This window comes from Microtus ochrogaster, unplaced genomic scaffold, assembly GCF_000317375.1.
Source record: "Microtus ochrogaster isolate Prairie Vole_2 unplaced genomic scaffold, MicOch1.0 UNK35, whole genome shotgun sequence".
Classification (NCBI taxonomy): Eukaryota; Metazoa; Chordata; class Mammalia; order Rodentia; family Cricetidae; genus Microtus; species Microtus ochrogaster.
This window is the reverse complement of record NW_004949133.1, coordinates 1154030-1179082: the sequence shown is the minus strand read 5'-3', so window position 1 is coordinate 1179082 and position 25053 is coordinate 1154030. Positions and strand designations below refer to the sequence as shown.

Below are 25053 nucleotides of genomic sequence, written 5' to 3'. Positions count from 1 at the left end.
ATTAGAATAAATGTTTTATTAGAATACATATCTCATACTATTTTCCTTCATTAGCTTAAAAATAACTTTGAGCTCTTAGTTTTTTTAATCCTTAGATTTTATTATTTTTTTCTTTTTTGCTCGTCAAATGGTTTAGATCATCAAATAGTCTAGTTTGGTCTAAGAAAGAGATTTTCATAAAGAAGATATTGAATTTGTTATTTTAAACTTACCCGTTTAAAGAAAAGAATAAAAATCCCTAATATATTCCCTTGTTTTTTTTGATGGTGAATTCTTCTGCTGGGTTTGGTGTATGCAGGGTGTTGGGAAAGTGTGCGAACAGGTAGACAAAAGGATTCAGACGGAGCTGACGGAGTAACTAACCTGATAAGTCATACTTGGCTGAGTAGGAGAAATCCTGACCTGCCTCTCACTGTCCTGAGCCTTGCTCACTATCCAGTATTCCATATTAGCTCCTGTAAACAATACATGCTAGCTATTATTTTGCAGATGTATTTTAAGTATGTTACACGTGACACATGACATGCTCCAAGGTTGTGTAATTAAATCAAGTTGACTTTATTCAGAACAGGTCTATGACTCAGTTCCTCTTTAATAAGCTTGGCTTAATTAGTCAACTATTGGCTTATTGTCCTGTGCTGTGAACCTGAGGTTCACATATTTAACAAGCTTCTCATCACCGCTAATGCCGGCCTCCTAAGAATCGAATTAAACTAACCTCAAAGGGTTATTGATTGTTCATCATCTCTACTTGAGTGCGTGTTTCTTAGGATCCTAGAGGTCACATGTGCCTCTGAATCATATTTGTAAATTTTGGGGCTTCTGTTTTGTTTTCTGAGACTGGATTTCTCTGGGTAACTTCAGCAATCCCAGAATCTGCTCTATAGCCCTGGCTGGCCTGAAACTCATAGAGATCTGCCTACCTCTGCCTCTCCGGTGCTGGGATTAAGGGTGTGTACCACCACCTTCCAGTGCATTATTTTTTTATTGTCTTTTATTTCTCTCTATAACTGAATCTCAGAAGATGGTAGAACATGTTTTTGTTATGAAGAAGCAAAAGAGAACAGGATAGATGCATTTTATTTGGTCAGGAGTCCTCTTATAACTCAGTGGTTCTCAGCCTTCCTATTGCTGTGATCCTTTAGTATAATCCCTTGTGTTGTAGTGATACCCAAACATAAAATTATTCTGCTGCTAGTTTATAATTATAATTTTGCTATTATTATAAATTATAATATAAATATCTGATATGTAACTTCAAAAAGATTGTGGCAAACAGGTTTAGAACCACAATTATAGCTGCTTGCACGTACTTGAAGTTCTTTCCTTAGTTTGCATAGCTAAGGATATGGAACCCGAGCATGAGGGTTAGAATTATGGACCAAATGAGAGTAAAAGCAGGAATCACAGTTGATGCTAACACAGGTCAGAAAATTTAAACTAACCCATTAATGAATAGCATTTAGTGTCTACTGAAATCCAAGGACACAGGTCTCTACACTGAAATCTTGACACTCAGAATTGGCAGGCTGTGAGAACATAGAGAAGTTCTTTGTGGCCACTCACCAAACTCTTGCTTCTGAGAATCTTTCAGTCTTTCAGTTCTGAGGCCTGCTCAGACTCCAAGGCAAGTCAGGTTAAGCCAGATGCCATAGCTTCACCCCTGTGCCCAAAGGCACCTTGGGGACTGAATTAAATACCAGCTATATTATGGTCCTGTTGATCACGTTTTTAAAAGGATGCCTTCTAGATTGGCTTTAAGGAGAGGTATCAAATATCATGTCACCAAGTGCCCGGCTGTGCCCAATGTGATGTGTTTGGGAAACCATTGCCTCTGTTTTATCCCCCATAGTGTGCACCTTTCATTCCGGCAGCCTAGTGTGGCCTTGGAATGCTGCTGTTGCCCTGAGCTGGCCACCTTGCCCTAAGGCCTAATGCTAATCTTAGGAAGAGGCTCCCTGAATAAGATTACATTCCTCTTATGTTGGTTGTGAGGAATGAATTAAAGAAACTCCAATAACTTCAGTCTGCAAAATCCAACTCAAGTATTTTTCCTTTTTTCAGGGTAGACAGTTAAGATTAAAGATGTCTATTCTTTTACAAAGTAGTGTGAAATAGCTCAGAGAAGGCTTTTTATTGGTTATTAATTCCCTCTGGGCCAGAAATTGAGAGATCAGTTTGAATTTTCAAAGTAAGAAACCTGAATCCAAATGATAATTGCAGGATGATCATATCCTGGCTAAATATTTCTTAGGGAAATATTTTAAAGTTCCTAGGAGGGTATGGTCTAGCCAATGTCTGTGTTAGTCTCTCTTTATTGTAGGTGCTTAGTACCCCCAACTTATTATTAACTGTGGCATTCCTCTTGTTGGAATTACTCATATGTTTCTACAGTGTTATGAAGAATAACTGGTAGTTGTTAGATTACTAAATGCAGTGCCAACACACTTGCGATTTGCATGATGTTCTATGCCTTAAGGATATTAGTGTGCTATCTTGTTGATCTTAAATTATGGGAATGTTGCATATGGGTTACTGGCTGTCTTTCACAAGAAAACAAACTGGAATATATGGACCAAAGACATATGTCCAGAGTTCCATAGTTAATCATCTAGATAAAGGCCTGTCTCAAAATCCTGATCTCTCCCTCTAAATAGATGAACTCACTAAAGATCCTGAGATTGAGAACTGGTTACTGCATTTTCTTATACCTGAAGATCACTTGTTCAGTTGGGTGTTACTATTTGCAGTTTGCTCCTATTCTCCTCTGAGGCTTGTCATTAGCATGCCTATCGATGCTCTCATGTGCTGTATACTGCTGGCACACTATGCTCTGCTCAAATGTCTATGTGAGTAACAGTGGTCTTTATGCTCTGTAATTTTGCTCTGGAATTCAGCTTTACCTAATATCTGTGGTTGGCGGTTTTTATCTTACTGCACTCTCTGAAGTATTTGCCTTATTGGATCTGTCTACTTATCCCCTAATCTAATACCCAGTTTCCAGAGAGGCTATCATGTGCCATCTCAGAAGAAAGAAGCATTCTCCCTTAGCTAGTTTTGGAGAACAAAACTCTTGTTTGGGCTTTACGTTTAAATTATAAACAAATTATTTAGTTTCTGTTTAAAATTTCTGATCTCAGTAGTTATAAGAAACTACATAAAACTTTAAATTATTTGGATATTTCATGTTGAGATCATTGTAATTATCTTTATTTCATGTAATACACACAAATAAATCATTTTTAAAAAGTATTCTGAGTGAATAGCATACATAATTGTAGGTATAATCAAGTAATTATTTAAAGATGGTTTAAGTTAGTTAATCAATATAGTTCATATCATATTTCCATCACATATTAGGAAGGTTGCAAAATGACAGAGGTGATTTGTAGTTCATGACTTGAGTTTAGTGGTAGGATAGCTGCCTATATATACCCAAAGGATGCTCAGTCATGCCACAAGGACATTTGCTCAACCATGTTCATGGCATTATTTGCAATAGCCAGAATATTGAAGCAACATAGATGCCCCTCAACTAAAGAATGGATGAGGAAAATGTGATATATTTATACAGTGGAGTACTACACAGCAGAAAAAAATAATGACATCTTAAAATTTGAAGGCAAGTGGACGGAACTAGAAAAAACCATACTGACTGAGATTACCCAGACACAGAAAGACAAATATGGGCTTACTCATAAGTCGATTTTAGACATAAAATCAAGAATAACTCACCCACAGTTCACAACCCTAGAGAATCTAGACAATAAAGAGGAGCCTAAGATGGACATACATGGATCTGCCTAGGAAGGAGAAAAAGGCAAGATCTCCTGAGTAAATCTGGAGTGTGTGTGGGGGGGGGAGCAGTTGTGGAGGGTGGAGGGGAAAGGGAAGGAATAAACAGGAGTGGGGAAAATGTATTGCTCAATTAAAAACAATAAAGTATTAAAAAAGAATAGCTGCCTACCATTCATTAAGTATTGACTTTTCAATAGTTAAAAATTCTGTATTAGCACCATATATGGAATTTTTAGAAAACTGCATATTCTATGAGAAAGTGACTTGACATCAGAAATGGGAAACTTTTTTTTTTTAACTTAAAAGATCAGTAATATATAGCTCAGTGCTAGAACATTTGCTTAACAAGGATTAAATCCCTGGGGCATGAAATAAAAAACAAAAACAAAAAATGATACATAGGTATGGTTTGATGTCTAACAAAAACCAGAAACCATTTCTCTAAGGTTTTGGGAGGACTTCTAGCATGGGTATACTATTTAAGACAAGATCACCTGCTTCCCTATTCCTTAATGCCTATAATTTATCAGTCATCTTTCTGAGTATTGAAGTGAATAATATGGCATAGTTTTTTTATCTGGCAGTATATACATTTATGGAGAATGCCCCAGAAATTACTGTGGCATGTACATGTTCTAGTGGGAGAATATAAGATCCTATGAGAGAAAAGAAGCTCTTAAGTCAGCCCTTACAAGTTGTTTGAGAGGCTGGGGATGTGTAGAAAAAGCATCTTAGATGAATAAAGCTTCATCTTTCCTACCCAGTGAGTATTCCATTTGTCCATTATCCCGATGTAAAATAAAGCAGAGACACAAGGGAGTGCAGAAGACCTCGCACAGGGTACTTACAGGGTGAAGGCAGTGCAAGGTCTTCATCTGGGCTCAGAACTGGGATTCTTGGGCTGCACATCTGGGGGCCATGAGGTGGAGACTCTAGTGACAGACTAGAGGGATGGAGAAGGATTCATCAGTGGAGTCCGATGTATGGCTGGCTGTGACCCATGAGGAAGAATGAGTCAAATCCCCCCACTGGGATGACTGGGGATGTCGGATGGCTGACTGATATGTGTGGACGGTGAGAAAGAGCTGATTTGGCAAGGGACGTTTGTTTCTACTTCCTGTTGACATCTGTTAATTCACCCCAGTGTAGGCACCGCTTGTTGCACAATGTCTGGTCTGGTGTTTAGTAGATGTATCAGTTATAATATTGCCTTGGGTCCTTTGTGATAGAGGAGAAGTCTGGGCAGCAAATGTCTCAGCCATTTTATTACTTCAGCCTCGCAATGGAGTGTGATGGAGAAGATGGCCAGCTCTCAGTTTTGTTTTTCAGCCTGAGAGAATAGCCCCGAAACTGAGAGCAACACACTACTCTCTTCAGAAGCTGTGATTGCTTATAGAGTCATCCAGTTTGGATGTTAAATGTTTCCTAAAGGTACCTGTGTTGGTTTGGTACACCAGGAGGTGCTGTTGAGAGGTTAGGGAAACTTTAACAGGTGGGAGGGCACAGTGGGATTTCTTCAAGTCATGTGGGACATGCTTTTGAAGGGAATGCTTCTCTCCATTTCTTTTGTCTTCTTATCGTGAAAGAAGTGGTTCTCTAGACCTAAAAGTGATAAAACTAGTCAGCTACGGTTGGAAATCTATGAAGCTGTGTAGCATAATAAATCTTTTCTAAGTTTATCACCTTGGGTATTTGTTATAGTGAGTCAAAGCTAACTCAAACTCCTTGCAATCTATTGTCCAAAATGTATTCTCGGGGCTATACCGTGTTGTCAAATAGGCTATGAAAAATGTAATGTTAGCTGGGCAGCTATAATATCCAGTTTAAATGTCAAAATTGTATGGCTGTAAGATAAAAGTTTTATAAGATAGTCTTAAATTTGACAACTGCCTTATAGTCCTTTATTCTGTAAAATGAACCTACTTAAAATTTGGTCATGTTGAATTGAAGGAAGAAAGACATCTAAATAGAATGTTCTAGAAGATATTGACAAAGAATATTTTGCTAGGTAGAAGATTACACATAGTTGGCATCATTAAAAAGGCCTTAAACCGAAGGAAAAAAAACTCAACAACAGAGCAGGAGACAGTTGGTTATCAAGATCACAGCTTGTATGGGAGCAACTATAGAAGAAAGAATCAGTACAGTGCAGTAACTAGCAAAAGAATCTCAGAAGTGTGTATGGGTTTGCAGCTCAGTGGAAGAGCCTTGTATGTATAAGGTCCTGGGTTCAATTCCATAGTACAGCAAAAAGGAAACAAACCCTCAAGGAACTACTTATGAAGGCAGGATGAAAATGGGTAGGATGGTGTTTGAGAAATGGGTAAAATTTTTTTTTTATTTCTTTTTCTTAAAATTTAAGAGCAAAAATGAAAGGTGACTGGGATCAGGGAGAGCAAGACCAGGAAAGACTGTGGAACACAACAAAAAGTTTTAGCCAACATCAATATCATGCCCTTATTAGGCTTCCCCCAGAGCATCCACTAAGGAATGTGTTCTGTTACAGAAGAAAAATGTAGGGGAGGTTTTATTGAAATTGAGGACATACACTCTGGGTCATGGTTATGTCTGAGGGTGGCTTTATACACTCTACTATTTCTGTGCTAAAACTGACACTAAAATACCAGGGTGTGATGGCTATACACAGCGAAAGAAATTATGTTAATTTCTGTAAATAGGTTTGCTTGTGTGGGTTTTATAGTTGGCGAGTAATGCTACCCTCATTTAATTAATGCAAGTACGCAAACCGAATAAAAGGCCAAAGGATTTGAATATGGGGTGTTTGTATTCTCTGGGGCATTGTGGTGAATCTGAAAGCAGACGTTTTCAAAACTGAATGATGAGCTGGGATTCTGGCTTCTTGGTGCACCATCTCTCTAAGTATGTTTCTGACGTGGGAATGACTGTGCTGTTTAACAGGACAGAGGTGTAACATGTAGTTCCTTTATGGATCCAGCGCTGAGAACTGCTCAGTGGCAGGACCTTAGGCTTTACACTTAATATGTTTGCTGAACATCTGATCCTTATGCCCCCACCTTGCAAGTCCTGCTTTATCTTCCATTTTTTAATTCAACTGGAGACAGAGACAGAAAGAGAAGAAGGAGGAGGAGGGAGAGGGGGAGGGAGGGATAGGCAGATGGACGAAGGAGAGGAGATAGAGATACTCATGAGATCACTAGGTTCTGGTTAAGAGTAAATGTGTCTAATCACTTTTATGAACTTGTTAGGTCTTCTTAAACCAGTACTGCCCAATATAGAATTCAAGCCATTGTATGTAACTTGGAATTTTCTAGCAGGGACACTTTAAAATTTATCAGAAAGACATGAAATTAAGTTGAAGGTATTATATAGGATTCAGGGTTAAAATCTTGTCTTTTGAACATGCAGTCCACATAAAATCACCGAGATCATTGATATTTATTTCCCTTAAAAGAGAAACAAAGCTCAGGATCTTTTAGGTCTGTGCATATTTCCCGTGCCTGGCCAGGCACATGTGGCTCGTTGTTCTGTATTAGTTACTGTGGTTTTAGAGACTTGGAGCCTGTTGTTCTCTTTCTGCTAGTGCTGGTTGCAGCTTGTTGCATGCAGGTCTCCCATTAGGGTATTGTATTAAGGATTTCTCTTTTGTTTTGATGGCAAGAGACCCTGGGCACTGGCCTTAATAGGCACACATAGTATATTAATATCATGCTGTTTTAAAGTCTCAAGCACTGTTTGGAGCTAAAGCAAGTAAATAGGGAGTAAATCTTTTTTCCCTTGTGTTTTTAACAGAGCACTAGGCTTTCAAAGCCTTCTTCCTACTTATATTTAACTTGGCTTGGCATGCACTAGGCTCTAGGTTTGATTCTAAGACAATAGAAATGAAATAGAACTGGTGGGCAGAGACATGAAGGGTAATGTTCAGGCGTAATCACTCTCTGTCAGACTGCCCTGGCCACTTTATAGACTGTTGGGTGGAGTGAATGAAATATTCAACACCCAAAACATCTCATTTTGGCTTTTGTCTTGTGCAAATGTGTGCTTAAATTTAACGGGATACCTGTTGATTTAATTAGTGTATAATTCCCTGAAATTCTTCTTAATAGAATTTTCTATATCTAAGTATTCAGCTAGGTGATGAGGATTTGACAAAACAGTAAAATCAATTTTTAATGATCTTCATGAAAATTTGCGAACATTTTTTCCATTAGCTTGACTACTCCATTATCATATAAAAGAAAACTGTATATAGGTAGTGGAAACAGACCACCATTATCTGCTGAATTAACAAGGGTCGAGAAATACCAGGCTAACTACAAGACAAACCAATTATATTTTTCTTTATTATATGTGTCAAACTCATGAAACAGGAATGAGAAGTCTAAGCTCAACTGTATAGTGTGGGAACCACAGAGAGAGAGCAAACCCTGGGCTACCTGGTGTTCTCCGGGTACCCAAAAGGTCACGCCCTAACTTGGTCCCACCTCTTACAGTTCATTGGCTAACAGAGATTTTCCATCAGTTATCTACTCGATGCCACAGACATTCAGACCAACATTACTTAATGCTCTTTTTAAACCCATTTCTAGCCATGCAGCCTAGTTTGGCTATAGTAGGGTCCCGCAAGTATTGTCTGGAGCCATGTTGTGGGGAGCTTTGGTTATGTTCTCTTCCATGGCCAGATATTGTACCTAGACAAAGCGTGCTCATTACTGCTATTATAAAATGCCAGAGAGCCGGGCGGTGGTGGCTCACGCCTTTAATCCCAGCACTCGGGAGGCAGAGGCAGGCGGATCTCTGTGAGTTCGAGACCAGCCTGGTCTACAGAGCTAGTTCCAGGACAGGCTCCAAAGCCACAGGGAAACCCTGTCTCGAAAAACCAAAAAAAAAAAAAAAAAAAGCCAGAGAAATAATGTAAGTAGGAAAAAAACGAAAACATTTACAACTACCAGAAGACTTTTCCCAGTTCATATGTATCTAATTTTTGTTTTATTTGTTTGTTACAGGAGCAGAAGGGAAGAACAATAATTTTTTTTTGCAAAATTAAATGCAATCGTGCATGTGTCTGTTTTCTCCCTAATTATAGTATTTAAATTAATACCTCAGTTGATTGAGTGAACCCATTTAAGATAAAAGATGCCAAAATTTCTTTGTGTTGTATGTTCAGCTTCTCACAATTGTCCCTTACTGTGATATGTGAGCTCCTTGTGAGACACATTGCTGAGTGTAGCCGCCGGGTCCACCACAGATTTCTGAACCTTCTCCTGCTACTCCTATTGTTTTTCTGGGTGAAATGTTGGCTCTAAAGAACTGCACTTGTTGTCTAGATTGTATAGGGTGGAAACAGTAGAACTTCTCAACCATCATCTTCTGTGCTTCACAGCATTGGCGTCTCCTAGCAGCTTGGGTAGACTAGACTCAGGAATCAGCTTGTTTTCCAGAATCCAGATAATTCAGTGCAATTAAAGGGTGGGGCGCACTGCTTTCTTTCCTAGAGTCCGTGCTGATGATCCCTACAGCCTCCCGTTTACCAGGGAAGTCTTTAAGAAACCTGTTGCTGTAAGTGAATTAACTAGATCTAATATGACTAGGAAACCAAGACAATCCTTTTAAAACTCTGATTATGTGTCCAAATACTGTGGATTTCAAATGTGTTAATTCTGTGCTTTTGACTTTTTGCCTATGAGTCCTTGGGTCATCTGACTATGTTGTCTCTTGGCTGTAACTTTGGTTACAGCATTCTGGGAATATGCTAGTTTGAGAATGTTGGGTTCTTGTTACCCAGGGTGTCGGCTAAAGAAGGATAGAAGAACTGATTTATAATACAGAAGTTGACTTTAAAATACGGATGGTCTGCAGCCTTTATCCTTTGAGAGTTCTGTCTTCTTTTGAATGTGTTTCCTTCTGGATGGTGTTAGATCCTTCTTTATATTGTCTTATGTATAGGAATATAAATTACAACTTGGAATTGAGTGTTTCTGAAATAAACTAGAAAGGCCAAGTTGCAGGAAAGAACTGTGCAGCTTCCAGTATGACCTTTATAGAGACCGTCACCTAAACACGGGCCACTCAGGTTCAAAAAGTAAAGGTGAAAGGTCAAGAAACAACAAACAGATTTCAACCATTGTAGAAGGGTTCTTAGACATAAGGAAGGAGGGTGAATGAGAAGGGAGACTTTTCAGTGATGCTAAAGTCTTGTAGGGGATGTTCAAAATGGTGATGATGTTCCTACTCTCTTTGAAAGCGGGTTTTTGTTATAGCTCAGGAGCTTATGTTTGTAAACTTTGTGGTGGTAATCATAAGCACTGTGTATGGAAGATGGTTGAGAAACACTGAACCAGATCTGGGGAGTCAATCACAGACTTTTTGCTTTAGTTTATGTACCTAAAATGCCCTTCTCCTATAACCATATTGATGACTACCTTAATTGTCATCATAGAACCTTCATCCAGTATTTGATGAAAGCAGATGCAGAGATCCACAGCTAAGCACTGGAACAAACTACTCCTGGAGTCCAGCCATAGAGAGGAAGGAGCAATATTACAAGCAAAGAGGGCAAGATTGGGACTTGGGAAACCTACAAATCAGCTGACCTGAGCTAGTGGGACTGGCAGCCGGGGAATCTGCATAAGACCAAACTAGACCTTCTTGATGTAGAATGTCCTTCTGTATATATATTGCTTTTATTGGTTAAAGAATAAAGCTGCTTTGACCTATGGCAGGGCAGAATATAGCCAGGCTGGAAGAGATATATATATAGAGAAAGTAGGAAGAGTCAAGGAGATGCCATGTAGCTGCTGAAGGAGGCAGACACCATGTAGCTGCCCAAGAAGCAAGAAGTAAGAAACCATGAAACCTCATGGTAAAATACAAAATAGTAGAAATAGGTTAACTTAAGAAATAAAAGCTAGCTAGAAAGATGCCTAAGCCATTGGAGAAACAGTGATGAGATACCTTGCTCAGCCTAGATACAAGTGTGTGGGGGGGGGCTGGTCCTGTCTCAAGTAATATGACAGACTTTGTTGACTCGCCATGGAGCCCTCACTCTCTCTGAGAAGTGAATGGGAGTGGGGTGCGGAGAAGATGGGAAAGAAGGAAGGCAGGAGGGAGAGGGAACTGGGATTGGTATGTAGATTAAGATTGTTTTAAAAATAAAAAAAAAAGAAGTAAACACTGGCATTAAGATGGTGGGCACAGCTTCAGAAGACACAGGATTGCCCTTGACTGCCTTCATTCCTGCCCATTATGTTGTACAAGCAGAAGGGAGGGAAAGGTCTAAATTGATACCTAGCTTCTACCTTTGGTAGATGGATGATGCGTGGTGGGACACTTATTCCAAGATCCAAAGAAAAGAAGGAGATATTGGCTGGACATTTGGGATCTGAATCCTAGGAGTCTGGTTAGACATGTCAGATAGGCACTATGTGGGTAACATTATAGGAGATAACGTTTAGGAGGGTAGGAAACTGCTGGATGAATGAGGGGTAGATGCCATGGGAGAGAAAGTGCAGATTGGAAAGAATGAAGCACAGAGAACAGAACTGAGGCTCATGTTGAAATTTAAGGCAAAAATCGTAATTATCTGACTTCAAAAGGAAGAATTGTCAGAACCATGATGAGGAGAGGAGCTAAGGACAGGAGCAACATGTTAATACCCTGGGAAGTAAAATGACACACAAATTCAAGTGTCCCATTGCACCCATTGCAAGAAAATGGTAGGGAATTTAACAGAAGTAGCATAAGTGAGGCCAGATTGCCTGCCCCTGATCTTAGAGATTGTTGTTCATCAGAATATAACCTACTTCCAGACACTGCATTTTTAACTTCTTAGTTCTGAAGGAGACAATGTTACTGAGTCTACTGGAGTAATTAATAATCATTTGAAACCAGTTTTTTTTGTATGTTCAATCTAATAAACTATTATAAGAAAGGAGTCAATAATAAACTCCTATGCCATTGTTCTTCCCCAGAGACCACAGTATCTTTTCTGGGGGGTATCATCCCCTATATTGGAAGCTTTTCATAAGGCTGGGTTTTCTGGCATTATGCTATTTTAATGCCCATCCCCATTCTTGCCAGGAGACCAAGAGTACTGCTTCTGCTTTGATGAATATTATTTATGCAGTAGACTTGTAATAATCAGATCACCTGTCTCTGATTATTTTATTAGTTTCTCGACTGACCCAACTTAAACCAAAAGAAAGACAAGGTCACAAGATATAAGAGCTTAGGAGGTAGCAACTGATTCTGGTATTTCAACTGTAATCACTTTTCTTTCCTTTCACTATTTCCCTTAGCAGATTTAAAAGAGAACAGGAGAGTTAAACAGACTTTGCAGGAATAAAAATTTCCTAAGCAGGAAATATTGGTAGTGTGGTTTGCTGGAGAACACGGCTCAAGCATGACTACACTCTAATAGTTTGCCTGCCTCTGTTGTGGGAGACTTGCCTGGGGTCTGCACAACGGATTCTCTCGGACTTTCTAAACAGCCAGACTTGGGGCCAGGCCAATGTGTTCCTTCCAATATGATACTCGTTGTCTTCTATGAATTAGTTGGAAAATTGTCCAACAAATGCTGATCAAATGTAGAATGAAAGAAACTACCAGCAAAATAAGGACCACCCACAAGACCCGACTACCTAATGGAGCACATTTTCTATGTTATAGAAGAGATCTGATCTGCAGACTTTCTGTATATAGTTTTATTTTGCCCTTGTAAACCAGTCTTCCAACGTTTCATCTTGAAAACTTCTCAGGTAGTATATGATGGAAGGTGTAATGTTATTCTTCAGGAAACCAGACTAATATCCTAGAACCCCAGCAGTTTGACTTTGAGGCTGATGGTGAATTTTCAGAAGAAAATGGTGGATTTTATTGGTTTGGTCTAGAAAAACCCCAAAGCAGTCACAAATGGTGTAAGCGTTGCTCTTTAGTGGCTCTTCTTGTAGGGTTTTAAAATGCGGCTAAGCATATTAGGGTTTAAATTAATGTTTCTCCTTTTCCTCTTCCTTGAACAGGTTGTCAAGTTGCTTAGCAACAAACGATCACAAGCAGTAGGAATTCTAATGTCTAGTCTTCATTTAGATATGAAAGACATACAACATGGTAAGTATAAAAAATTTAAATGAAGTCACTTAATACTCATATTAGGGCTAAATTTTGTTATGTTTGCTAGAAAGTTCTACTCATGCAGTTAGTATATTTCCTTTAGCACTATACATAACATGTTTTTTTATCCTGCTAGGTTTCTATTAATATCATTTCCTGCCTGTTCTATACCATGTTTAAGCTCCAATTTTCACATGATGTTTCTATTCTGTTCTTTTGTGATAATATAAAAGCATAGACAGGTTAGCTTTTAAACTAAAGAATGTGTTCCTTATGGTTCTAGAAGTTGCAGGGTGAAGATCAGGACCCCAGCACAGTTAGGCTTTGGTGAGGGCCCTTTCTGGGGCTTCAGAGAATCATTTTCTGCTTGTATCTTGCTTGTGGTAGAAAGAAGCCAGTGCACTCTCCCTTGAATTTTGTTCATAAAGAAACAAATCTCATTCCTGAGGGCTCCACTCTTAAGGTCTGATTAAGCTCAAAGACCCTTACTCCCAATACCGAGACATGACCAGGGCCGGGGGTGGGGATTGGGATTGCAACACACAAAGAATGGGGTCTCAGTTTGCTGTAATTCAACTCACTTCATTGTTATAAAAATTTACATTTTGTATCATACAAGGCGCGAATCCTGTTAGTGCTGTAACTACTTAGATCGTATCTGAATGCCACCATGCAAAAGCTACTAGCAAATACTAATGTGAACCAGATAGTGGGTCTCCTAACCATTAAAACTATCCAGAGAAGAAGGGCCCCCGAGAGAAGCTTTAGTTGAGTCTCGACTCTTGGGTGCTTGATGGATAAGTTCAAAATTCCAAACCAGACCAGTGCCACCCAGTATGAGAGTCACAGATGTGCTTGTTGCATTTGCTCTTCTAAGGATGTTCTTGGGATTAGGAATGGCAATTAGGAAATAAATTGCTGTGCTTGGTGATGAACTGAAAACAGGTGTTTCAAAAAGACTGAATGACCATTTGCTCACTGAGATGTATTTAAAACATTGGATGGAATACAGGGCTTGTTCTTTTAGATCCTCATGGTCCAAGATTCCAAGATGCTGAAAGAGTAAAGCAACTTAATTATGCATATGACTTTCTGGTAGAAAACTGGTCATTCTTTTCCTGGAATGACAACTATATATATTTGAAGCAACTATAGCATAAACCCCAGGGTCTTCTACTATAGAGAGATGGAATTGCTTTGTTTATTTAGGTACATGTTTATTTTATTATTTGTGTGTGTGTGTGTGTGTGTGTGTGTGTGTGTGTGTGTGTGTGTGTACACGCACATCTGCCTGTGGAGGCCAGAAGAGGGCATCAAATCCTTTGAAGTTAGAGTTAAAGGCACATATGAGCCACCTGACCTAGGTTATGGGATCCAAACTCAGGTTTTAATGATAGAGCAGTGAGCATGCTCAACCACTGAATTCCCTTTTCTAATGATCAACAGAGGGGATTTCAAATTATGTTTGCAGATTTGCATTGTGGATTATGATGTCCAGAAATGTAGAAGAAACTACTTCTTTTATGTTGTTTTAGCATACATTTTATTGGGCTTATGAAATAATTTGGAATTTGGGTGATTTGTAACGTTTTCTCAATAGCTTTGGTGTCAGTATTGTAACACATTTTGCCTTATACTTTACAAGTATCCCTATGCCATAGCTTCCTATCATATATATGCTGAGAGATGGTCCAGAGATGACTAGGAGAATTAAAGAGAAATATTCTGAATCTCCCTTGTGCTGCCCAGAGCCTTTGAATAGATTTAAAGCAGATTGAGTTATTCAAAGGAATGCCAATTTACCTATTAAAAAAATATGGTTTCAAGTATAACACAGAGCTTATAAATCTTGAAAATGGTTACTGGCTTTCTAGTTTCCCCATTTGTGAATGCGGATTCTGTTTGTTAGTCCTAAAATATCATGGGGCATAAGTCATAAATAGCACTAGCGTGGCATGCCCTGTCAATTGATGAGTAACTCTTAATCAGAATTTTAGTTTTTATTAAATTGTTTTGATGGAGAGGAGGCTTCCTTGGGCTGAGACATTTGGGGTAATAGTCACAGAAAAGAATGCTAAGGCTGGCGCCAAGCAGCACTTGGTGTTTCTGAAGCTGGCAGATGTAGCCCAGTTAAGTCATAGAATGAAATCTGAAAATAATGATATGGTCTTTTCCTTCAGTCAAATATTCAGCTCGGATTGAGCTAATAATGAGAACCTTATGAACAAAGGAGTCCGCCTGACATCTGTGTCTGTGGTACAGCCAGCGAGAGTTCATTGAAAATTTGCTTGCTTAACATGCAATTCGAACAATAACATGGCGTGAACGTCAGTAGTTGACGGGTCACACAGAATTATGCATAAGCTTTATCCTATTAGGTTGTGAAGGGAGTGTTTGAGTCCTGTCGGAACCCTGCATACACATTCTCTGAAATCTTGGCTGCCTTCACATCTGGACAGGGAAGAAAACATACCTGTTTGTCTGCTTCGCTGGGCTCTAGGTTGGGATCTCTCAAGGTCCTGCACTATACTTCGCTTCTAGGATATACCTCCACTACAGAAATCTATGGAAATGTAATCATGACTGATTTTGGATATGAAAGTGACTACAAAATTTATCCGGATCTTCAGTCTAATATTATAGAAAAAAAGACATCTTTGCAGGCTGGTTTTGGTGCTCGTTGTTTTTCATGTTACGTGACTCATTAGTGGAGCCGATTGGACTTGATCTCAAGTCTCTTCATCAGGCAGGGCTGCACTTTTCCATCAGATTTGTCGCTACCCCAGATTGGATTTTTCCTGCTGTCAGCGCTAGTATCTCTAAGGTGAAGTGCACAGTACTGTTTTCAAGGTTATCCTAAACTGCCAGAATGGACATTTTCTGGGATGGTATGCTACGGAGCCACCTTGCCCATTCAGATACTGCTTTCACCTACAGACCAAGTTAGAAATTGTGGGATAGACTCACCACTACAAAAAGCATCTTATAACTTTTATATACAGAATAATATCCGGGCCTGCCTCATCTCACTTATATTGACTAGAACTGTTCCTCCCCCCCCGTTTCAAAACATTAGAAAATCTAGAGTTGATTTTGTTTTGCTGTGATTCTAATTTCAATGCCTTGTTAAAGTGACAAGAGTAAGATTGGTGTCTAGAAGTCAAGGTTTAATTATAATCATAAAACATACACACATGCATACACAAATACGTGTGAAAAATAATATCCTTAGATACAAATATAAAATGAGAATAAAATGGAAACATCATTCTGCTACCAGATCAAACTAAAGCAGGCTTCATAGCTAATTTTCTTCCCATAATACCGATAAATATTTAATAAATGTTTATTGAACAAGAATAAAACCATTTAAATGCATTTTGTAAACAATGGGGTTGCCTAACTGGTCCTTCTGACCTTTGATGAAAGATTTATCCTCCACAGATACAAGTACATCACAGAGGGAGAGTCTTTGACCCTTTAATCTGCACCAGACATTTAGAAATCAAACCCAGGCTATATCTGGATCCTAAAGCTCAGGCAACATCCTTAAATATGCTAGGAGATTATAGCGCTTAGGAGATTCTAGACTCTAGAAGCAAGGAGTGTAGGTAGAATATTCTAAGAGATTTTAGCTAATCAATATATTTTGAAAAACTATTTTTTTCAAAAATATATTTTTCTTACCAGTAAAAACCAATTGTAGAAATTAGCATGCCAATTTTTGTGAAACATTTTGTGTGGGCTCTGTGCTTTGGTATTTTGAAGTGTTAATCTAGATGGAACTAGCTGAGCTTGTGTTAGCTGGGACTAGGGGTGCACTTTTCTTACATTGTGCTGTGCAACCAACCATTCCCTAAGACGTGGACTTTTAATGTAGGACATTGACTGTTCCTAGAATTGAAGCTTGAACTGACTCAAAATACTTTCATATTCCCTCTGCTAAGTTTGGATAGATTGTAGATATTAGAGCAGGGAAACCCAAATATATACTTATTGGCTCTAACCATAGAAATAACTTTAGTATCCTGCAGGGATGATGAGCCCAAGGTATTAATAGTCTTGGTTCCTTCTGACATTGAATGTGTGTCATTTTAAGTGAACTGAGTAGACCTGTCAGCAATAAATTTTAGATTATGTCCTTTCTGAATGAGATTTCTATCTTGTTTAAACCTGAGTAATAGAAAGCATTAAATAATAATGATGTAAACTACCAAGCCTTCTTTACCAACAGAAATAATATTGATTGAGACTGTTTATTTTTTCATGGGCATTTTTAAGTGCATACCTGTGCTTGTATGTATGTAGGTGTGTGCATATGAGTTCAGGTATCTTTGGATGACAAGAGAATATTTTATATTCCCTGGAAATGGGATTACAAATGGTTGTGAGCCACCCAGTGTGAGTGCTAAGTTCTTTGTTGAGCCATCTGTTTTGTTTTGTTTTTAATCTTAGGGCCTAAGATTTATTGAATACTTTGATACAGTGTGTGAGATATATTGTGTATATAGTGGTATATTATTTGTATTTTGATAAATAAATCTTGCCTGAAGATCAGAAGCAAAGCTAAAGCCACTAGAGGTCAGGCAATGCTGACACACATCTTTAATTCCAGAATTTGGGAGACAGAGGCAGACGGATCTCTGTGAGTTCAAGGCTACCCTGGGCTACAATGAACAATGCAGAAACAAATCCAGGTGGTGGTGGCTCACAACTTTGATTCCAGTACTGGGGTGTCACATGCCTGTAATCCCAGAATTATAAATATAAAATGGGAGGGGTGAGAGGCCTAGTCTGCTTAGTTTTAAGTCACCCAGCCTTGGTAGTCGGAAGACTTCTCTAGTAACTTGACCGCTTTGTATTTCTGGCTTTTGTGTTGAACCCCAATTTCTGTTTCTGGGTTTTTAATTATTCATGCTACAAGTGTATATACGTATATATGTTTATGTTCATGTTCACACACACACATATATGTAGAGAGAAATATTATTGATAAGTAGGTTAGATATACACTTTACTTACTTAAAATAATATATTTTACTACATAGTTCAGACTGGCCTTCAGCTTCTCATCCTTCTTCCTCAACCTGCAGTGTTAGGATTGCACAGGTGTGTCACTATACCTGATAGTTGTGTGTGTTTGTTTGTGTGCATACACATGTACGTGGGAGTACAGGCATGCATATACCATGGAATACATGTAGACGTCAGGAGACACCTTTCAAAATTTGATTCAGTTATGATGATCTAACCCAGGTTATCAAGACTGTGTGGCTTGTACTGTTACCTCCTGAGGCATTTTGCTGGCCTCAGTAATGTTTATGTTTTAAGAGTGTTGCTGGTCACCCAATTTTCCTAGTTATTGATTTTAAGAAAATAAAATTATGAATGATTTTTCACATTTGTGAATTACATGAGAAAAAAAATTTGAAAAAAAAAAGGAAGAAAAAAGAAGTTTTCTTGTCTTGCGTGGATCCAAGTGTAGATAACTCAAATACTTACTGAAAGAGCCATCGTGGGTAGTGCGTTTTAAGGTTAAATATCTCCCAGCGGCTCACATATTTGAACACTTACTCTCCAGCTACCTTAGCTGTTTGGGGTGGTAACAGGCTCTTTAAGAGGAGGAGCCTCAGTGGACTGGGTGGGGAGGTGTAAGACTGGGTAGTTAGCTACCACTTCCTGTTCCTTGTCTGTTTCCTGAGTGCAGATGCAATATACTCAACCATCCCCCTGCTTATGCCGCCTTGCTTCTCCTACCACACCCGCTTCCCTGGATTTTCTGCAGTGATGGACTAGACCCTCTGAAATTATAAACCCTTGTTCCTTTACTTGCTATGGTCAGGTAAGCCAGTGAATGAACTTACTAGTGAGGGAAAGCAAACTCTAAGTACTGATACTGAGTATAGCACATACCAGTGGCTCTTCCCCAAGTTTCTAATTGCTCAGGGATCATAGAAGAATTAAATGGCTGACTGGTGTCTAGTCCTTGGTACCTTTCAGTTTTCCCATCTTAACGTTCATAGAGTACTTTTTTCACTTCTCAGCACCACTACTTCCATGGATTTTTTTAAACCCTTTCAGGTGTCAGGTAACAGCGACTAGAGAACAGGTTGCGGGCCCAGAGCCTAAATTTTGTTATAGACACCTTGTTTGTGCCGGATTCATATGTTGAAGCCCAATCTCATTGTGATGTTGCTCAGAGGTCATGACCTGTATTAGTTCATGAAGATGAGACCCCTGTTACAAAATCCCTGCCTTTCAAAAGAGTAGAGAGAGCAATGCGCATTTCATCTTCCTCCCTCCCTCTCGCCTCCTCCCCCAACCCCTTCTCTATGACACAGCAAGTGAATACAAATAAGCAGCTGTCTATTGGCTACAAGCTGTAAATGAGTCCATACCTTTAACACCATTGGTGCCTTATAGCACGGTTAGTCTTGAACTCGGCAAATACTGTCTTGACCTCCCTTCTGAGTGATGGGATTACAGCTGTGCTGCCCCATGCTGATGCATGTGGTGCTGGGAACTGAACCCAGGGCTTCCCCGAAACAGGATTTTGTCAATTGAGTTACTTATTCCACCTCTCTCAGGACCTAGGTGTTGGACATCCCATCCTGTAGAAGGGTGACAAAATAATTTTCTTCGACGTAAGCCACTGAGTCAGAGGCAATGACAGCCCAAGCTGACTGAAATGGATTTGAATTCTAGTTCTCCCACTATCTGGCAAGAAGAGTAAACCTGGGGAAAACCACGTCATATTCTGATGTTCAGTTTGCTCTTTATTATAAACTGCCCCAGATTTTTTATTTATCAACACATAGCACTTCCCATGTTAAACACTGAATTCCATTCCATCCTTCTGCCCTTCTTAAGAAATGACATACATTTGTAGATCTTGAATGTGTTTGAAACAGAAACACCCCTCTCCCCAAATCACCAATAGGAGACAAAATGTAGGCTCTTCTTTCTTGATTACGGCCAGTAATTTTTCCTGCAAACTTTTGCTGTGGACCTGAGGCGGGAGTAACACACAAAAGCTGTTCCTTCTCACAGAGTTTGGGAGTAAGAGGAGCAAGAGGGAGGAACTGGAAATTGCAATTCCAGGAGATCATGTCTGAGTCCTGTTGTTTGTAGCCACGGTTAGAGAAATGCTGAATTTAGTATGTGGTCATCCCCATTTGTGTTTTCTGAATGAAGATAAATATGAGAATTATTTACATCAGTGGCTTTTAGGAGTTGAGCACAGCTGTATCTTTGGATGGTGTTTTATCTCTAAGGAGAGCAGTTTGTTTTGGAAACTTGAAAGGCCGAGGGCTCCCATAATTGTGTGGTTTCTTAAACATTGTCTCCATGCTGTGTGAGTCAGCCGCACTTCACATGCCTAGTTCTTGGCTCTGGGTGGCACGTGAAGGGAGCAGTCACTGGCTTTGTTGGGCAGTGAATTCTAGGGTGGGCTGAGAGACTAGACTCTCTAAGTAGTGACACAGACAGACGCTTTTGTTCATTCCTGTGACGTTTGATTTTTTTCCTGGTAGTCACTGTGGCTTCAAGTTGTGAGTAAAATACACCAGAACGCTTTCTTTAAAAACACAAAAAAATTCTGGAAGGGCCCTTTCTGAACCCCTGGAGCTCAGAAGGTTGTCATTATGGTGACATTCACGTGTGTTTAGGTAACCCACACATGGAGCCATTCCTGTACCCTGCTGGGCAGCCACTGAATCATGTTCTTCATGCAGAACTTTCTATAAACAAGTTGTAGATTATAAACTCCAGGTCGTTTTTTTTCATGCAGATTCTAGTTTCATTCTCAGAGACAAGGGTTATTTTTTTGTTCACTTGCCTATTAATTACCAAAAGAAAGTTCATCCATAATCATTTGTTTATTTTTATATGTAATGCTCTCAAAAAATTAGAGTCAGTGTGGGTAATGTTGTATTTTCCCACCATGTTTTTTAGTGTCTGGCTGCTTTATGAAACTGAAGTTTACAAGGCTTTGCTTAGGCATTGCTTCATGCCTCCTCCCCTTCTTTTTCTAACCTTGAAGTGTTTTGCTCATATGGGATATAGGATTTTAAGACCTGCTTATTGTATTTATCAAGACATTAAAATCATAGTAAATGTGGATGGATAGTGGAGTGAAGGTTTTCACTGAAACACAAGTCTGTTAGAAATAGAAATTTGAGAAGAGGTGGGCTGCACAGAGCCCCGAGGTTCTTTTTTTTTTTTTTTTTTTCAATTGTAACCGTGTCGTGAATGGAGAAAAAGACACGTGAGATAGTTTGCATTCATTAAAACCAACTTTCAGAAATTCGATATCAGAATATGCCTTAATTTAAAATAAAGTTCATTACTAAGAGTTATTTCTTACAAAAAGAAAGGCCTCGTATATCATATTAAGTTACACATAGATCATTATGTCCAGGGAAAATAGTTATTGTTAAGTCTTTTCTTACAAGCTCAGCAAAATCCCCGAGATGAATTTTTTACATTTTTATGGCACTCGGAGAGTTGGACTTGATTATGCTTTTATGGACAGAAGCAACATAAAACTTGGGATTTGCTAAGCTGCGAACCTGTATTCTTTCTCTTTGCTTCACTTCCTATATGACTTATGTATCATGTATTTGCTTGCTTATTTTTTCTGTACCATAGACTTTTTGTATGTGAACCTGAGCTCAGAGCCTTATTGCAGCTTAGGACACTGACGTCCCTATAATGCTTCGTTGGTCGCTAAAATCATGGGGTGATGGCAGAATGCACGGACTGGGAAGGGCATGTGTAGAGGTAAAGCTCAGATCTGAGTGCCGAGCGGAGTGAGAACATGGGATTCATATTCGCCTGATTCCTGAGCCACTGTTTATGAAGGAGTGGTTGTCACAGAAACAATCCTTTTGAATAATCCTTGAGGAAAGGTGGGGTTTGGATCGTTATTTTGTGTAACTCAGTGTTTGAGAGCATTACAAAAATAAATGTGGCTGGAGACTCAGGTCGCCTTCGTATGTGGAAACTGGCTTCTTCGATGTTCTCTGTACAAGTACTTCTTCAAAGTGAACAGGCTTGCAGGGCGTCTTGACTCCCCCCACCCCGTAGTCGATATCGCTAGAGGTGAGGGACAATAGAGATGATACTGTGTTCTACCATTTCTCTACCAAGCCAACCATGTCCTAGTCCTACAAGGTGAATTCCAGAAATACAACCACAGTGCTTCCCTGACACTCAGGGAGCAGACACCAGATTAAATTGGCAAGACGTCACAGTGATGTAATGGCATGTTACCTTGTAGCAGGACTGTGGTGATAGTATGTATGGCTTATGCTGATAATGGCCTTGCATCTTCCTCTCCATGATATATGATCTTTACTTTCCCAGCGGTGTTTTTAAACCAAATACAGTGTATGCATTCCAATATTAATTAATTAAGGTGATGGACTGCTTGCAAGCATTCTACAGAGTTTAAGTTTTAATTAGACTATTGTAGGCACACAACTACAAAGATAAATTATGTAGAAAGACCCACCATAACCATGATTCTGAGGTCCCTTTATGACTTTTGTCACTTTTGTGATGGACTGCAGAAGAATTGTGTGCCCCCATGCTTGAACTACTGGAGCACAATAATAGAATAATAGGCCTCTAAAAGGAAATGGGAGTATCTAAGAGTATATTTTGATAGCTTTGTTAGTGACAATATGAAATCTTTATGAATTAGAATTTATGAATGGAGAGAAATGCTGAAAGAGGTTCTCTCTCCCTTTCTCTCTCTCTGTTACGGTTTCAAATGTAAAGATATTCAGTTTCTGATAATAATTGTCAATATCCACCATTACTGAGTAGGCTAGCAACTGCTCTGTGATGTAGGTAATTTATTTCTCTTCCTAAAAGTCTAGGCAGATGTGCACAGGGTCCCAAATCAGCAAGCAGTGGAGCTGGACTCTAGGCTGGAGAAATCTAGATCCTGTCCTGGGCTCTGAGCTTAGGCTGTCTTTCTGAGAATTCTCAACTTAGTGATTGTATCAAAGGCTTAAGCTGGAAAAAATGGTGCATGGTTGTTGTCCCTCCATTGTTCTTAATTGGAAAGCCACAGTATTCTGCTAAAGGCAACTGCAGTAGCTGGTTGTAGAACCCCAGTGTTGGACTTGAGTGAGCATTTCCATTGTGGGTGTCAGAGGAACTGGGGGGGGGATAAGGAGACAGGGCAGAGATTACACAGAAAAAAAGGCGTTAATGTGCACATTGTATATATAATGGCCACTTGATAGACCGCTCGAAAGACTGACTAAACATTGCTCTATTAACACAGACTACCAGGTCATCTGTCTATAGTTTTATGACTCTAGTTACTCTCCAGTGTGATTTTCCCTATGCTGAAGCTGCAGAGAAGAAAGTTTTTGAGCATGGCAGACATGTGTACCAATTCTTAGGATGAGGCAGAAAGATTATACAAGCCAGAGGTTAGGGAGGACTTCTGTGACACTGTCTTCTGGGTGTATCAAGTCTATTGTACTCAAGAACTCTCCGTGACTGTGCTTAGCTATACAAGACCTACAGAAGATCTATCCATGCTGAAACCCTCCCTAAATGGGGAGGGGTTCACAAAATACCACTCGTGGTTAAGGAACCTTGGCAGATAAACACTGCTGAGGTAGGGAGAGTCAGTTTTCTTCACAGAGGTAGCCCTGTTATATTGCTTACACTCTGGTGGATTGTTCTACACTCATGCACATAAGGATAGCACTGATTAGACTCAGTGCGCTATGAAGACAAAATGTGAATTTGGTAGAGGCTGTGGGCAGGAGGAATCTGGAAGGAGATGGAAAGGAATTTCAGACATGGATGGTATCAAGATACATTGTATATAGGTGTGAATTATCAAGGAGAGATGTTTTTTTTTAAAATGTGTAACGGACTTTTATTACTTTAGTGAATATTAAGGTGCTTTATTATATTTGGACTGGATAGATTTTCTCTTCTAACAAAAGAAGATATAGGCATTGGGGACCAATAATTTATTTGTTCCTACTTCTTTTTTTTCCTTCACTCTAATATTCCATCACTTCCACTCCTTTCTCCTTACTATACACCACACAACCAAGACTCACCTAATGCATGGTGCTACCATTGTGATGTTCTTCGCAAGAGCATGGGATCAGCAAGGTTGAATTGACCCTCAGAGGCCACGAAATAAAGAGATCCTTCCTCTGCTGTTCCATTGAATATTTTGTTAACTTCTGTGCAAAGCAGCTAATCACTATTAGGCAGCTCTTAAGATTATCATAGTCTTATGTGTTTTGGAAAAGCAGCCGAAGAGTGCAAGTTAGGTGGATTCACCTCTAGTAGACAGCGAAAGGATCACCACACATGTCTAGTTTTAGACCTGCACGTCTTAGTTTCATATGGACAATTCTCAGCTGTTTCCTTTGCTTTCTTATGTTGTGCTATGTGTCTTAAAACTCGCAATGACTGTATTCCTTAATTCCTTTTCTTCCCTCGATGTATCTGCCAAACTAAACTATAAATGCTAAAACTTACTTACATCACTCCTTAGGTGACAATTTGGGTGAACTATGTTGAAGTTTTTGTCTCTAAAACTTTAATTCTTGTCTCCCTAATGCAAGTTTTCTGCTTATAACTTCCTTCAAAGTTAGATGACTTTATATAGAATTAGACTGAAACATATGGATATTAACAGTGTATAGTTATTTGGGTATAACACGCATAGTATATTTCTTGGGCAATATAGATATTTACTTTTGAAAGAAAATTTAATACTTTTACTTCATAAAAGCCTATGTCAGAAAACGGGAGCAAAAATGTGATCCGAGAGGTGGGGTCCTATTTTCAGGGGAACTCACTGAGCCTACTTTTACAAGAGTGTAAATGTTTACCTAAGCAAGAAGGTGAAGCCTGTTATGCCCAATAAAGGACATTGTGCAGTGCTCCTTTACAGAAAACATTCAGCAGACAGTGGGTATTTTACACAAAGTCCAGTGCGTTGTCTGAAGCAATTTACTCATCTATACACTATGCTTAAAATAAACACTACCTGGGAACTTGCCAGCCTGTTTTTTTCTACCTCTTATTCCACACCCTAGATTTTGTCACCTGCCAAAGTCAAATATGTCTTATCTAAACAGTTGAGATAAGCATGGAGTCAAAGCCACTATGGTCAAA

General features: G+C 39.2%; 1 protein-coding gene across 1 annotated transcript in view; it reads left to right on the top strand.

Annotated features, from left to right (window-relative positions):
- The window catches only part of Fmn2 (formin 2), a 292978-nt gene that overhangs the window by 106491 nt on the left and 161434 nt on the right, over positions 1-25053 (top strand). The window contains exon 8 of the mRNA XM_026789966.1: positions 12795-12882. Coding sequence (XP_026645767.1) covers positions 12795-12882 — 88 coding nt within the window. The remainder of the gene's footprint in view (positions 1-12794; positions 12883-25053) is intronic.